General features: G+C 35.2%; 1 protein-coding gene across 5 annotated transcripts in view; it reads left to right on the top strand.

Moving 5' to 3' along the window:
- Window positions 1-16860, top strand: part of LOC120412801 (probable G-protein coupled receptor 158) — a 115710-nt gene extending 98850 nt beyond the window's left edge. For 2 of the 5 annotated variants that reach the window (XM_039573391.2, XM_039573393.2), the window contains 2 exons: window positions 3263-3283; window positions 8563-16860. In XM_039573391.2, coding sequence (XP_039429325.1) covers window positions 3263-3283; window positions 8563-8730 — 189 coding nt within the window. In that variant the 3' untranslated portion in view covers window positions 8731-16860. Of the gene's footprint in view, window positions 1-2806; window positions 2902-3262; window positions 3284-8562 lie in introns of those variants that run through there. The other 3 variants (XM_039573392.2, XM_039573394.2, XM_039573396.2) reach the window with 2 other exon arrangements.
- Window positions 16861-17687: the final 827 nt, after the last annotated feature.

The following is a 17687-nucleotide window of genomic DNA, read 5'->3' as shown; positions in this document are numbered from 1 at the left end:
GACCGGTTGCAAAAACTGCCGTTTTCACTCTTCTTTTCTAGTAACTACAGCTTAATTCATTTTGATACCCTCTCTCTCTCTGGAATTCATTATCCTTTCCGTCTCTTTTTTCCGGTTTCGAAACTTTACCTGACTGCTATTTCTGCTCTCTTTCTCACTCTCTGTTTTTGCAATACTATTGCCTCTGGATTTAATTTTGGGAAATCAATCCAATCCAGGTGGGTTTGCTAGAATGATCCAACCTTTAGGGGTCGTGCATAAACCACGTGGTCTCCTTAGGGGGGGGGGGGTTGAATGTCTGACCGAAAAAAAACCACGAAAAGTCATGGGGGGAGGGGGGGGGGTCGACGGCTGACCACCGGGTAATTTGAATCCCTGGGAAATTGAACGCTCTAAAAAGCCTACAACATCCAGTACTTTGTTTTAGAAATCAAGAGGAAATCCATTTTTTTCGCGAAAATTTAACACGTAGCCTTTTGTGTGGGACAAACTTCAAAAGCGTTTTTCTCAGCATGCTGTTTTTGCATATGGGACATTTTTGCGAACATGGGCAGTATTCGTGAATAAAATTTTAATGTAACGCCATTGAAGATCAATATAAATAAGAAACATTTATTAATATTAAAAAAAACTCATCTTTCATTTTTTTTCAACATAAATATCTCAGCAACCAAAAGTATGATCAAAATTGTAAAATTATAAAGAATTTCCTGATCTTTCAGCTAGTTTTGTTTTCAATTTGAAAAAAAAGGATAAATCATTTGCCAAATTTAACTTTTTGAAAAATTCATATTTAATAATAAATTAATGCGATCGATTTTTTTTATACATGCGGGTATATTATTGATTTTTTTTAATAAATAAATCAAAAACTTACAAAATATTTTAAACGTCGTATTTTTAAAGAACTGCTCATATTAGAAAGAATGGCAAAATTGACAAAAACATTACAACAGTCAAGAATAGGTTTTAAAAATAAAATAAAAAATATTTTAGAAGTCAAACTTTTTTCTGGAAGAACTGCTCATATTTGAAGGAATGGAAAAACTCACAAAAATATTACGACAATCAAGAACAGGTTTTTTTAAATAAAATAAAAACTTAATGATATTTTCAGAAGTCGAACCTTTTTTAAAGAACCTTAAAGAATGGAAAAAATCACAAAAACATTACGACAGTCAAGAATAAGCTGTTTAATAAAAATATAAAACTATTTTAGAAGTCAACCTTTTTTGTAAGAACTGCTCTTGTTTGAAAGAATGGAAAAACTCACAAAAATATCATGACAATCAAGAAAAGGTTGTTGTTAGAAATAAAAATAAATTTCCATCATATTTCAGAAGCGAACTTTTTTTTTCAAAGAATCGCTCATGTTTGAAAGAATAGAAAAATTCACAAAAATATTATGACAATCAAGAATAAGTTGTTTTTAAAATAAAAAAACATTGCGAAGTCACCTTTATTTCAAAGAACTGCACATGTTTGAAAGAATTATCCCATTCTCATACTCACAATATCTCACTCACAGAAAAAATCGGATTTGTTAGTAAGAAAATATGTTTTTCAAGAATATTTAAGAAGTTTATATAATTATTATTATTTGTTTCATTTTTTCACATTCGACCTTTTATCCTTACGACGTTTTGTCCAGTCGACCTTTTGTCCATTTTCGACCTTTTGTCAATTCGACCTTATGTCTTTCGACCTTATGTCTTTCGACCTTTTGGCATTCGATCTTTGGTTCATTTGACGTTTTGTCACACATCCGAGAAATAATGGTACAAAATTACTTTTTTGGACACATGGAATCATTGCTCACTTGTTTATGTAATATTTTTTATCCGTTTATTTGGTTTGATTTTTTGAGCATAATTCATACTCTAAAAGCATTTATATTTTAGATGCATTCCATTGCTTGCAACTAAATAATTTTGGTTTCCAGTTTGTAATCGACAAACTATTTCTCAAATTTCTTGTTTGATAGGATTAACAGAAAAAAAACTTAGTTTTGATAATCTTTTTTTCTGTAACATTACAATTAAATTGTATACTGTAAAATAAATATATTTAGTGAAAAAAGGAGGTCAGATTGATGCAGACAAATGCATTGTAAATTTATTTTTTGAATTCAACAAGTTTTTTTTGTGTTTTTCAGAGAAATAAGCCACGTGGCCATAAGGGGGGGGGGGCGAGAAACCACGAACAACCATGGGGGGTAGGGGGGGGGGTCAAAATTTCTCAAAAAAAAGGCCACGTGGTTTATGCACGACCCCTTATGGAAACATCGATTTAAAAAAATAGTTTTTCTTAGTTTGAAATGTTCCAAAGAAAATATTTATTTTAAACAAAAATATGTTTAACCATGTGTTGTTTTGTCAATCAAGCTTTTATTTCGTTCAAATTATATTTACGTGAAACATAAACTTTGAATTTATTGAGACCAATGCAAATTTTATTTAATTATTTATTTCTTCAACGTATTTGTTTCGGATCATTCTACCGTAAACCTGCCAAGTTGCACATCTAGGGAAGTGCAACCCACCGACTGGATTGATTTATTTCCGCGCTCCACTTCTCCCAAACTAACTATTTTATCAATGTGTAAATAATTTACTCCGCTCTACTGTACAGTTCTACTACCTACTTTTCTCTGTAAATTCACACCCATAGCTGTTTGCGCGCCCCACTATCTTTCCCCCTCTTTTGACCCAAATTCAATTTCAACTCGGAAATTGAACGGAACTGACGCGTGTGGGCTGGCTGGAAACTGTAACTAACGTGCAGTTCCGTTCGATTTCTTTTGCAGAATTCTGGTAATTAAAGTTAATAAAAAAAAGCCTCAAAAGAATCCAACCAACCGCAAAATATGCCAAACACACACAGTAAGAACCAAAAAAAACGGTAAGCTTGTACGTATGTAAAATCGCAGGTTCCAGTAGAATTGTGTATTTTTTTGAAACTCCGCTGCAGTCAATAGAAGTTGATTATAAATTGTTGTTTGTTTTTTCTTCTTTCCTTCTCTCTCTTCACGATCACAAATACTCTCACACAAACTCACAAATACACACGTACGCTGTTTTTTTCTGAATCAACTCCCGCCCCCTAAAAATCGAATTGTTACAAAATTTACAAAAAAAACTATCTCCACGACTGCATTTTGTACACCACAAACAATTGGCAAAAACTCAAACAAAAAACGCCCCAAAAAACGCCCCCAAATCAATCGGAACAAAAAATAAATAATCCAAATACTCGACATTAGAAAAAAGGAAGCCGAGAAAAGGTAATTTTGTCATGTTCCCCCGCCCTTTAATTTTGCAACGACCCCCCATCTTCTAGAGTTTTGCGATTTGATATTTTGGCGCTCGTTTTTTGTGTCCCTTTTCTCTCCCCCTCACAAATTCAAAATCAAAACCTCGACACTTGACCCTCTTTTTACGCGTGTTTTATGCCCTCTCACTATGTTTAGTAAATGTTTGTTTTAGTAGATTTTTCAAGAAAAAAAAATATCCCAAGAGTAAAAAGCATGCCCTAAAATCCATGATATTGTTTGCAAAAAGAAACTAAAAATATAAAATCATTGATAAACAAACGTTCTTAAAGCGAGTTACTTTAAGGTGAACCAGAATAATGTAAGGACCCTGTCCCCACCGAGATGGTGGAACTCGACCCAGGGACTGGGACGTGACAATAAATCTTTATTTTTGCTGTGTGAAGATTGTGGGTTAGGGGCATGGCACAGGAGGTCCTTGCCATCAGCGCGTTGGTAGAGTGTGTGTTGGTGGATTAGAAAGCCAAAAGCGAAAAACCGAAATTTCTCGATATTTTTGGTTCGGGGAGGACGATCTGTTGATTGTAGGGATGTTTATGAAAAATATGTACACTTAAATCAAAATCAATGAGAAGATTGGGAAAAGAATAAAAAATATGGCGTAAATTTACTACTTTGTTTCACGTTAACGTGAAGACTTCCATCATTGCCATGATTTTTTGTTCAAAGATCAACATTTTCACAAAATTCCTTCTACTAATTGTGTTAGTGTTAGTAGAGTACTACCTACATGTGTTGATACTATTTGGTAACGATCATCCCAGTCCTTGTAAAAAAAAATAATTTTTTTAACGCATTTGATTTAGATCGAAAATTCTATCAGTGGCTTGAAAACTCAACACCCGGCACATGCTGATTTCTTTTTGTGCTGAAATTCGTTAAATTGATTTTAATACAGAATATATTTTAGTGATGATCAATTTTCTTCAAAAATGAGCAAGGCTTCACCTTAAAGGCCTGTTGCAATATTTTATGAAATTATATGTATTATTACACCCTGAAATATGTTCTACGGGAAACCTGCAAGACATCATCGGTCTAATGGCCGAGTGGGTTTACGGCGCCAGTCCTTACTGTTGGTGCTGCCTTTGAATCCCGTCGGGTACAACATTTCGATTATAATTTTTGTCTCTTAAATACCCATAATAAATTTGATAACTTTTAGTATTTTCCAAACAAATTGTTATTTTTAACTTAAGCATTGTTGGTATTCTCGCGCTCTCCCGAGAAAAATTCCTTTCTCTCGAGTTCTCGCCGCGAGTCTCGAGCTGCCGAAAGAAACTTACCGATTGCCCGTGCTCCCCTCCGCTCGCGATCGGGCTTTTTCGCGAGCCAGAATTGCCCGTTCGCGAGAAGTTGAACGTGTTAGAAACAAACAAAAAACAACACAGCGATTGAAGTTACACCTTTATACCATCGCATGGTTTGCATTCAAACAAGAAAAAGCAAAGCAATCCACTTTAACGACCCCCGGGTCTTTTGTGGGCTCTGTTGCAAGTTTCTGCTCATTTCTAGGCGTCCGAAGGTTTTGTGTGGTGAGTCACCGAAAACCTCTTTTACGCAAATGGACCGACGTTTTACTTCCCCATCCGATAGAAGGCCAGGAGGATAAGGCGGGAATCGAACCCGCGCCCCATAGCAACTTAGGGATCGGCAGCCGAAGCCGATAACCACCGCGCCACGAGGGGTTCGCATTCATAAGCCTGATAAAAAAATGCTAGTTTGGGACGAACGGCTAGCACGAGGCGTTCGCGAGCGCTCGCGTCGAGAGCGAGAACGTGAACGAAAATGCGAGCGCGAGCGAGAAGAGCAAAGTACTTTAAGTTTTCTCCCTCGCTCGCGAGCGAGAAATGCTTTTCTTCTTCTCGCCCGAATTCCAACACTGAACTTAAGGCTAATAGGTTCAAAATTGGCCCGAAAAATCAGGGGGATTTTTTTTTCAAAAAACTTCAAAATTCCAATGGAATTTCTTGTGCAATCAGCTGAAATCAATTGAAAATGCATTCCACTGCGTTTGGAGTCATTTTTAACATGTTTGGGTTGATTTAAAAATCTCTTGAATTTTTGAAAATTTTCGGTGATTATTAGGCCATTGCAAATATTTTTCAAAGTTTATGTCGCCCCCCCCCCCCCCCCCCCTTGGCCTGAATAATCAGGGGGCAAAAAAAATATTTTTCGAAGAACTTCAAATTTTTAATGAAAATTTAAGTTTAATCAACTGAAACCCAGTTAAAATGCATTTTCCCGCGTTTATAATCATATTGAGCATGTTTGAACTCCTTTGAAAACATTTTAAATTTTCATGAACCACCATTGTACAGTCCCACAAAAAATTGTTTTTGCGAAAAAAAAAATCCGTCAGTACAGTCATCCCACATATTCGGAACACCCACAAATTCGGAACACTTTAATGATAGTTTGTCAGTAGCATGAAAAAAGTAGCTTTTCTGTCGACCTTACTATTTTTACAACCTTCATTTGGACATAATCTTGCTATTTCACTAGTAAAAGTAGTACTTTTTGAACTAAAACTTCATTCCAAGACTATTTTGCCAAAGCAGCATAACACTGCCTCCAAATGGCCTGTTTCATAATTGTGGGATGTTATTGTGCCTCCCACAATTGTGGAACACCTGAATTTAACTGATATTTTCACAAAAAAGTTATCAAAACATGTATAAAACATCACTAAGCTTGAGTTTTATTGGTTTCAGAGTGTGAAGTCATTATTTGGTAATAAATATGTACTCCTGGAGAGATCCAAAGTTTGTTTACATTCGTAAGAAAAAAGTGTTCCGAATTTGTGGATTTCAAGGGTCAAAGTGATTTTTCAAAAACTTCATATAAAAGTTAAAATTTGCAGATGTTCGATAAAGCATTCGAAAGATCGCAAAAAAGCTTTCAAATGAAGGTAAAAGCGAATCATTAAGTTCAATTATCAATTTGCTATGATTTTTTGAACTTTGGCCGATCTGGAAACCGTTCCGAATATGTGGGATGACTGTACCTCGATATTTTCAAAACTAATGATTGGAAAGCATCTGTACGCCTGTAAAATGCATTTTAAAACACTTTTTTTCATCCAAATGTTGAAACCTAGGCTTGTAATTTCAATTCTTATTTTTTTTTTTTTTGGTGGATAAACTACACAGTAAAAAATCTGTAAATTTTGGAAGGTGTAAAATAAGGCAAGGTTCAATATTACCTCTTTTATAATGTAATATAACCTCAATTTAAACTGTGTACGTGAATAATGCTAAAAATACTTCAAAAGCAATTATTCTTTTCAGGACAGCTCTGGTTAACATACAAAAATTGAGTTTGAAATGTAAAATAAGTAAAATACATAATTAAAATAATAACATAGATTTTGTCTTCAAACGCTTATTTCAAAACCTAAAATTTTGGCAGATTAGAAAAAAGTCACCCAATTTTTAGATTATTTTGAAAAAAAATTACTTGGTGAAAGTATACTTTGTTATAACAATCGAGCGAAGAAACAAACGTTCATTGAAAAAAAAATATGTTTCTGGAATTGCTGTTGTTAAATAAACTGCTCTTTCAAATTTCTGAAAAAAGAACACCCCTATATAGCGTAGTAACATTATGAGTGCCAAACACACTTTGTAACATCTGCGTGTGGCCACAGCAGCCGGGAGAATGTTTTCAGAAAGCAATATATCTTGAGTTTTTTTTGAGAAGGTCCAATAAACCAAATTTCCAGTTTTTGCTTTTTGGGTGTTTTTGAAATCGCCTTGAGTCAGGGGTATTAAAAAACACCCAAAAAGCAAAAGCTTAAAATTTGGTTTATTGCACCTTTTCAAAAAAAACTCAAGATATCCACAATAGTGTGTGTGCACTGTGCTGTTAATAACGCCAGCAATCTACGACGAAACCCACTGGCATTAGTGTGGTCGACGGATTTATGTCAACAAGTTTTGAAGCTTGCTTTCAAATCTGGAGTTTTTTTTTTTTTTTTTGAAAAGGTCCAATAAACCAAATTTTCAGTTTTTGCTTTTTGAGTGTTTTTTAATACCCCTGACTCAAGGCGGTTTCAAAAACACCCAAAAAGCAAAAACTGGAATTTTGGTTTATTGGACCTTTTTAAAAAAAAACTACAGAAATGTAAGTTTGAGGTGACGCGGGACACTTATCGAGCTGCAGGGGCTATCGAATGAAATTTCGTTAGAACTTTTTTTTTAAGCTTTTTCATACATTTTTGAGCCGCACAAACGAGCATCAATTTTCTATGCATAAGCCACAAGTAGATTAGGGTGCCCAGATAGGATAGATATGCAGATAGGACCTTTTGAAAATTTAATCTAGATGGATCCATTCTGATAAACCAAACAATGAGATAATCATCCGAAAGTTGATGCCCTACACTTGTTGAAGAGACCAAAGCTGTACAACCTAATCCTAGAAGCTCAGAAGCGGTTTTAAAACATGTTTCGCATGAAATTTATTTCTAGCCAATTTCAACCGTGAGCATCCATGGGATCATCGTTACCAAATTCGCTCAAATTTGGCCCAGATGCCTCAAATGACCCAAAACACAATTTTCGCATGGGGTATTTTTTCCAGGGTACCCTAGTTGGAAACGACTAAACGAGTGAGGGGTGGCATCCTTCTGGTACCGTTAGGATTTACTCATTAAACATACACGCACACATGGGTGCACATGGGGAAACAAACACTCTTAAACAAAGAAGCCACCACCCACCCACCGCAAACAAAACGCGCGTTGTTGCTCCAGCGGCAGATATAAATCGTTGAAACATTTTGCGGTTGTGCTGGAAACGAACGTCGAGCCAGAGAGATGGGGATTAATTTAAGACATTTCCTGGAGCGCGGGTGGTTTAGAACGGGGGATGTGTTTCGCAGTGAAATTTGGAGAACAAAACAGGAAAACGCTTGGTTGAGTTAATTGAAATTCTTGAGTTTCGGGTCGGGTTGACTTGAATTTTGAGGATTATTTGCGAAAATTTTGAAAACAGCTGTTTGCATAAAATTTAAGTTTTTCTTTTTGTCATATTGCTTGGCTGTAGTTATTGTGTAATGTATTTTAAACGAGTCAAATACTATCATTACGACTGCATGATCTATTTTAAGTTGAAAAGTAAGAGTCTTCTACTGAATATGAGCTTGCCAAAGCTGATGTTAGCTTGTACAGCCACTCAATACAACCACAAAACCTAACCAACGTTCCCCTCCCAACCCGTCTTTTCAAGGCACTAAGCGCCAAACATCGCAACAATCGTCCAGCGGTCAGCGAGGTGGAGGTGACCGAAGCGGAACCGTCCCGCACACCGGAGGACTCGGTGTGCAGCGTTGAGGGCCCGACCGACACCGGCACCGTGACCGGTGCGGAAATTTCGGGCATTTCCAGCTCGAAATAGCAGCCCTCGGCGAACAACAGCAACGGCCATCACCGCCCTCATCCTTCCCAGCAGAGCAAGTATCGCTTCTTCTATCAGCCCCAAAGCCAGCAGCAAAGGCACAGTCAGTCGCAAAAGTCATGCTACCGAGAGTACAACTTTTAAGCTTACATCACCGGTTTGGTACATTCAGTTGCTTCAAAAAGTTAAATTCAAACAAATCAGGACCAAAATCATCCAAAAGAAAACATCTGAGTAATTTTTAACCCAATTGCATCACCAAAATGGCTTAAAATTGTTTGGTCTGTTGGTATCTCATTTCAAAAGCAACTGAGTGTGCGCCCAGATATCCTACCCCTCCAATATAGTCAGGATTCGAGGCAGATGGTGGATTGAGTGACAAGATGGCTTTATTGTGCCAAGCAAGGAAGAAGGACGGAAGGCATCAACCACCCACGACAGTTTTTACAGTCACCAGTCACACACCGTTTGAGGTGTGCAACAGACGCGATGATTAATGAAGTTTGTATAAATAAGTAGCTAATTACCATCAGAGTGTGTTGTGTGGAGCAACGAGGACGAGACGGGGGGTGTTCTTCCTTAAGAAGGTAGAGAGGAATGTTTCGAATGATTTCAAAGAATACTGCATAAATGTGTAATTCCAAGCAAAAAGCTTCTCTTCTCTACGATTGGTCTGCGTCTCCAACAAAGTATCGCGTGAGTTTTGTTGTGTTTTTAACTTTCCAGAGTAATAAATAGCTCAAATAAAAGTGATTAAGCAACTCTGCATTGTTGATGTATCTGAAATGGACATTTTATTTAAATAGCGGAAAACTGTAAAAGTGATGAAAATTGGTCGAAAGGTATATTCCTTCGGTTTATTGGATGCTAAAGTTTAAAAAAAATAATTTTGAAATGCCATTTTTAATGGACAACACAGACATACAGACGTAATTCATTGAACAAACATTGCCTAAATCCATCAGTCACTTAAAAAGGAAGAAGAAAAGCAGCATTTGAGCAATTCTCTACGAAATCGGTCTTTTTTCTTCAATTTTAAATTTTTGTATTTTTTAATCCGACTGAAACTTTTTTGGTGCCTTCGGTATGCCCAAAGAAGCCATTTTGCATCATTAGTTTGTCCATATAAATTTCCATACAAATTTGGCAGCTGTCCATACAAAAATTATATGTGAAAATTCAAAAATCTGTATCTTTTGAAGGAATTTTTTGATCGATTTGGTGTCTTCGGCAAAGTTGTAGGTATGGATATGGACTACACTGGAAAAAAATGATACACGGTAAAAAAAATTTGGTGATTTTTTATTTAACTTTTTATCACTAAAACTTGATTTGCAAAAAAACACTATTTTTATTTTTTTTATTTTTTGATATGTTTTAGAGGACATAAAATGCCAACTTTTCAGAAATTTCCAGGTTGTGCAAAAAATCATTGACCGAGTTATGAATTTTTTAATCAATACTGATTTTTTCAAAAAATCGAAATATTGGTCGCAAAATTTTTTCAACTTCATTTTTCGATGTAAAATCAAATTTGCAATCAAAAAGTACTTCAGTAAAATTTTGATAAAGTGCACCGTTTTCAAGTTAAATCCATATTTAGGTGACTTTTTTGAAAATAGTCGCAGTTTTTCATTTTTTTAAATTAGTGCACATGTTTGCACACTTTAGGAAAAAATATTTTTGAAAAGCTGAGAAAATTCTCTATATTTTGCTTTTTCGGACTTTGTTGATACGACCTTTAGTTGCTGAGATATTGCAATGCAAAGGTTTAAAAACAGGAAAATTGATGTTTTCTAAGTCTCACCCAAACAGCCCACCATTTTTTAATGTCGATATCTCAGCAACTAATGGTCCGATTTTCAATGTTAATATATGAAACATTTGTGAAATTTTCCGATCTTTTCGAAAACATTATTTTCAAAATTTCAAAATCAAGACTAACATTTTAAAAGGGCGTAATATTGAATGTTTGGCCCTTTTGAAATGTTAGTCTTGATTTGAAAATTTTGAAAATAATATTTTCGAAAAGATCGGAAAATGTCACAAATGTTTCATATATTAACATTGAAAATCGGACCATTAGTTGCTGAGATATCGACATTAAAAAATGGTGGGCTGTTTGGGTGAGACTTAGAAAACATAAATTTTCCTGTTTTTAAACCTTTGCATTGCAATATCTCAGCAACTAAAGGTCGTATCAGCAAAGTCCGAAAAAGCAAAATATAGAGAATTTTCTCAGCTTTTCAAAAATATTTTTTCCTAAGGTGTGCAAACATGTGCACTAATTTAAAAAAATGAAAAACTGCGACTATTTTCAAAAAAGTCACCTAAATATGGATTTAACTTGAAAACGGTGCACTTTATCAAAATTTTACTAAAGAACTTTTTGATTACAATTTTTTTTTTTTGTTTTATTATAGAGACTTTACACCATTGTGCATTCATCTCTTCAAGGTGGATAGTGGAAGAGGAAAGGTTACAGAGTTTTAAATCACTTGTCTGGCTATATTTCAATAATTGTTACCATGCCTTTTTTCTAAAGATTTCTGTCTATGTTTCAAATATTTAGCGGAAAATTTTGATCTTAAATTATCAAGTTCTTCAATTTTATCTTCGTCCTCTTCCTCCAGGGATTTAACAGTTATCTCATAACACTTATTCCTATAATATTTTGCTTTTATGACATCTTCGTCTTCTTCATCTGTTGTTTCTTCTTCAGCCATCTCTCTTCGTTTTGTTGTCAATTCGTCATCCGCGTCCAAATATGCTTGTAAGCGCTTCCGGGTTTTGCGAGTGTGCTTAGAAAGCACGGTCTCGAATCCATCGTTGTCTTCTTCGTCAATTTGACTTGTTTGCTTTGGATGTTGGTCTGATTTACTGTTGTTGCTTTTACTGCTGCTGCTGCTACTTGGCTCAGGTTCAATCGGTGGTGTACTGCTTTTTTGGTTCACCTTTTTAGTTGAATCCGCACATTTTTTGTTCTTTGCTTTGAGTTTGCAAAGCGATTTTTTGCCTATAATCGTCACTGTTGCAGCAGCATTGTTTACAGTGATTGATTTCGGCGTTGGCTGTTTCAGCAACATCCGCAGGGTCCGAACTCCATTTGGGATTCCTGGGAAGAAGTTAATCCAGCGGTCGTTGGTGATGGTCAAAATTTCGCCGTATTTACTCATCACTTTTACTACGTCGTCATTGCTTATGCCTAGAGGTAGGTCAAGCACACGAACTTCCGTAGCGTTGTTGTCCAGGTAAATCGGGATTTTGCAACCCTGATATACCAGAGGTTTGTCGATGATGGACGAGGCCACTGCTGAGTCGGCGAACTGCAACACGGCTATTCTTCTTCTATTGCATAATTGCAATGCTCGCAAGTTTTCTTGGTTTACTTGAAGGTCTGCGAGGAATTTTTTTACAAGCTTCGGGCCTGGTTGGGTTTGGAGTTGACAAAAATCCAGAACCACACTGTTTTTGTCTACGGTGCACATTTAAAAAAAAAAAGCGGCGACGCGCACACAAACTGCGGACTGGCGTTGATAATGCGACTTGTAAGGTCGGCGGTTACTTTGCAACTGTGATTACAAATTTGATTTTACATCGAAAAATGAAGTTGAAAAATTTTGCGACCAATATTTCGATTTTTTGAAAAAATAAGTATTGATTAAACAATTCATAACTCGGTCAATGATTTTTTGCACAACCTGGAAATTTCTGAAAAGTTGGCATTTTATGTCCTCTAAAACATATCAAAAAATAAAAAAAATTAAAAATAGTGTTTTTTGCAAATCAAGTTTTAGTGATAAAAAGTTAAATAAAAAATCACAAATTTTTTTTTACCGTGTATCATTTTTTTTCCAGTGTAGTCCGTATCCATACCTACAACTTTGCCGAAGACACCAAATCGATTAAAAAATTCCTTCAAAAGATACAGATTTTTGAATGTTCATACATCATTTTTGTATGGACAGCTGCGAAGTTTGTATGGAAAATTATATGGACAAACTAATGATGCCAAATTGGCTTCTTTGGGCATACCGAAGGCACCAAAAAAGTTTCAGTCGGATTAAAAAATACAAAAAAAATCGAATGGCCGAAATCCTAGAGAACTGCTCAACTATCTCAATCTGGTGGCCAATGAGCTTTCTCGACCAAAACTGGAAATTGATTTTATTTGATTTTTATTATTTTTATTTTTTATTTTGATAAAACTTTGTGGGGGTTTTCCCGTTTACCAAAAAAAGCCATTTTGTCCATACAAAAACGTTACTTAAATATTCGAAAGATTCAAGGATTGATGAGGATTATTCTGAAAAAAAAAAATAGGTTCGAGGAAAAAAAATCTCGCAGATTTTGCTATAAACTTTTTTGTTGCTAAAATTGGATTTCCCAAAATTGCTTTTTTATTTTTTTTTTATTTACGTACCATTTTGTGTATTGACAACTGAGCGAAATCGATCTTTTTTTTAATTTTAATTTTTGTATCTTTTAATCCGGCTGAACTTTTGTGGTGCGTTTGGTATGCCCAAAGAAGCCATTTTGCATCATAAGTTCGTCCATATAATTTTCCATACAAATTTGGCAGCAGTCCATACAAAAATAATGTATGAAAATTCAAAAATCTGTATCTTTTGAAGGTATTTTTTGATCGATTTGGTGTCTTAGGCAAAGTTGTAGGTATGGATAAGGACTACACTGAAAAAAATGATACACGGTTAAAAAAATTGGTGATTTTTTATTTAACTTTTTGTCACTAAAACTTGATTTCCAAAAACACACTTTTTTTTAATTTTTTTATATGCTCTAGAAGACATCAAATGCCAACTTTTCAGAAATGTCCAGGTTGTGCAAAAAATCTTTGAACGAGTTATGAATTTTTGAATCAATACTGATTTTTTCAATAAATCGAAATGTTTGTTGCAAAATTTTTTCAACTTTATTTTCGTTGTAAAATCAAATTTGGAATCAAAAAGTATATAACAGAAATTTTAATAAAGGGCACCGTTTTCAAGTTAAAGCCATTTTGAGGTAACTTTTTTGAAAATAGTCGCAGTTTTTATTTTTTTAAATTAGTGCACATGTTTGCCCAATTTTGAAAAAAAAAATTTTTTTAAAGGCTGAGAAAATTCTCTATACTTTGCTTTTTTAAACTTTGTTGATAAGACCTTTAGTTGCTGAGATATTGCCATGCAAAGGTTTAAAAACAGGAAAATTGATGTTTTCTAAGTCTCACCCAAACAACCAACAATTTTCTAACTTCGATATCTCAGCAACTAAACAATATTTCAAAATTTTCAAATCATGTCTAATATTTCAAAAGGGCCAAAAATTCAATATTACGCCCTTTTGGAATGTTTGTCTTCATTTTAACATTTTGAAAATATTGTTTTCGAAAAGATCGGAAAATTAATATTGTTAATCGTACCATTAGTTGCTGAGACACGACGTTAGAAATTGGAATATTAGGGTGAGACTTAGAAAAAATATCAACTGTTTGTTATTCGCTTTGTAATTCGCTGTATCTCAGCACCACTGGTTGCTAATCTTCAATGTATCTTATACAAAATTTTTTGAGCTCTAGATTAAATTTTCAAAAGGTCCTATCTGAGTAGGAAACCCATGACGCATAGGTTGTTTTGAATATTTTCAGGAATGGACAATCATGGACACTATTTTAAAAAGTAAAAAAACCTGAATTTATCGGACAAAATTTAACATTGAATGGCTATATTTTGAAAACGATGCGCTCAATCAAAAAATTGTAAAGTACTTTTCAATTCAAGTCAACACATTTCATGTACATGATTTAATATTTTTTACAAAAATCACTATTTATAAAAAATATAACTCGTCGGCAAAATTCCATTAGTATCCGATTGACAGCCATTTTCTTAATTAATAAAACAATCATTTTCCCCCTGATTTGTTGTGAATTTCAGGACACTCATTATTAAATATGACTGCAATTAAATTAAAATAAACTTTTTTTTCAATTTTAAGGCCTAGACTAATTCTGAAGATTCCGCGTTTTGTACTCCGGATCCGTTTGTAGACATGAAACTCATAGCCCAAGTTATATACATACCCAAAGTTTTTTTTAAACGACCTATAAGCTATTGTGTTTTATATGTTTTTAGGACCTATTAAAAACACTCTAGATATATCCATAGCTGCTAGCGTTCCGTCCACTTGACAAGTAATATTGTACTAACACAACCACAATGCAGCACTCGTAGCATGGAATAAAATTGCAATATAAAGCAAACCTCCCCTGGGACGATGTACGAGTTTCCACATACGTACCGAGCGCAAACCCAACCCTTAAAAAGTCAAACAATGCAAGAGCAACAAATCTCATTTCGAATCGTTCCAATATTTACACACAATAAGCTTCCTGGTTGCCTTCCGGAAGCTTCAAACCCTCATCCGCCGCCGTCGGCATCCGAGTATTCCCGAGAGTTTAGTTTTATGTAACAAAATGTCGTCCCCAACTCCGAGTGCTGTCCGTCCCGGAAGATGGATCGATGTCTAGCGGTTCCATTACACCCCGCTCAGCTGCATCTCCACCACGCCACGACAGGTGCGCTCCTTCGTCACCGAAAAAAAAGTAAGATTTTCACCCGGGGAAAACTTTTACTTCCCGCGATGATGTATTGTCGATTTCACGAACAGCAACTTTTCCGCAAAATTGAACGAAAGTTTTCGTCGTCGTCTTCGTCGTTCGCGGTAATAAAGCACTTGAAGCACTCGTCGGAAAAGTTTCACCGCCGGTGGTCGGTGGCAAGATTCGCGAAAGAAAACTTTACTTCTGTTGCGCGAGCAATCTTACTTTCCAACTACTTATATTTTCCGTTGAGGACGTGGTAAAAGATTCTAAACCTGAGACTTTAACTTCCTGGTGGAGCTTTAGGGTACAGCAGACAGTCGAGGGTGAAATGATCTCGATTTGAATTGCGAGGTAATACTGAGAGCATTTTGCTCACAAATTACTTACCTGCACATCAACAAAAAAAAGATCGATTCCCGGACAACGACTGTTTGTGTTTTTGCATTTAACTGAGAGTTAAATGCTCAGAACCAAATTTAAGAGCTTTTTCCTCCTACTTGGAAGATGCATGCAGATGATCATTCGAAACTATTCCCGACATCCTTCTGCTTCGAAGAATGTAATGAAAATTGTACATATAGCAAAACAACGTTGAGAATGTTTAGCGTGCTAATAAAATGAAAGAAAACAAAACTGCAAATTGTTACCAAGGGCATCCCTGTTTTAAAACAATGGTATCGTTTCCGTTTGGGTAGGTTCCCGTGAAGGAACCGAGTGTTTGTTTTGTTATATACGCTTAACACGGCAGTTCGAGCAAGTTTAAATTGCTCTGTAAATTAATTGATTGTAACAAACCACCAGGAATCGCCATCGCTTGAAAGTACGTAGCCTGTAAATGAAAAAAAAAAATGAAATAATAAGGAAAACACAACCCAAGAGCTTAGCTTACTAATGCTTAAATCGCGTATTCATTACGATAAATTGGCATCGATGTGATTAATTCTTTAAACTTTCTCGGCGAAATGCACAACGTAAACGATGTAAAACTTCTTTAACTAAAACACATACACACAAACATAACTATATTGCTAGGAAGAATGGTAAAAAAATCCCACAAAAACCGTACTTAAGTATTTGTTGTTCTCCTCTTGTTCCCCCCATTTAACGCTAAGTGATTTAGTCAGTGATAAGGAAAACAAAACTGTGCGCCAAGCCAACTAAAAACGCTAAACTTATCAAGAACAAAAACGCAAAATTTCGATGACAACTAAGCAAACTAAAACAATACACATGTGAATGCCGCATGATGGCGGAAAACTACTCACAAGAAGTAAACATACACGAACTTTTTGAGTTACTATTTTAATAAAAAAAAACGCTTCAGTTTCCTTCATTCGTTCTTTGGATAACGCAAGAACATCCAGAAAGAAGTTGTAAACAAACGCCAAAGGAGAGTACTTAAGTTGTTGTAAGCATGTAAACCAAAAACAAAAATCATGTAAAACGCGCGAACTTTCTTTGCCGAAATGTTTTGCACCAGTCGTGTAACAGGTCGTGTATTGGTAAAAAAAAAACAAAACAAAAACTTGTCGTGAATAAACCGAGTAAAAGTTAGTGATAAAGAAACAAACGACAAAAAAACACTCAGAAATACACACACACAAATGAAGTAAAAATGAAACGAAAACATCCACCTTAAACAAAAGAAAACACAAAGAGATAATTCTTAGAGTTTTACAGAAATTTAGAAGTTAGACAAATGTAAGCAAATGAAAAAGGAGCAAATTCACATATACAAAGAAAACAAAAAAAAACCACAGCATCACCACACAGACACCCAGGGGGGCCAAAATGTCCTAGAGAGACTTGTTTTTCTTCGGTTTTTAGATTGTTCGAGAAAAAGAGAAAACAAAATGTTGGGGCACGTTCAAATTGCTCGTGCCACGTTTGAGACAGGATAGAGGAAGGAGAATAACACGAAATCAAAAAAATCACACGCTAATCCGTTGAAGCAGTAAAAGGTCGCCAAATTTGGGAAGGGTTAAGGGGAAAATATTTGAGCCAGATTTAAGTTGGGAATGCGTGTGTTTGTCTGTTTGAAAAATAGACACAAACACAAACTAACGCTATAGAAAATATACAACTTTGGTGGGTAATACTTTACCCGAAAAAAAAACAAAAGAACAAAACAAAACATAGTATAAATGTAGAGATGCGCTTATAGCGAAATAGATAACGGAAGATAATAATGCTAATGAGAAAACAAAAAACTAGTGAATAATACTGGAAGTAAAATCAAATGTAGAATAATGCGTACAATTAAAAATACAGATTAAAGCAGAGAAAAATCACGAAGATCTTGCTCAATTTGGATGACAGCAATTTCCCTAAAAGACGACAAAAAACATATCCC

Source organism: Culex pipiens, chromosome 2 (genome assembly GCF_016801865.2).
Source record: "Culex pipiens pallens isolate TS chromosome 2, TS_CPP_V2, whole genome shotgun sequence".
NCBI classification, from domain to species: Eukaryota; Metazoa; Arthropoda; class Insecta; order Diptera; family Culicidae; genus Culex; species Culex pipiens.
Note: the sequence above shows the minus strand (reverse complement) of the source record. Positions and strands in the feature narration are given on the sequence as shown.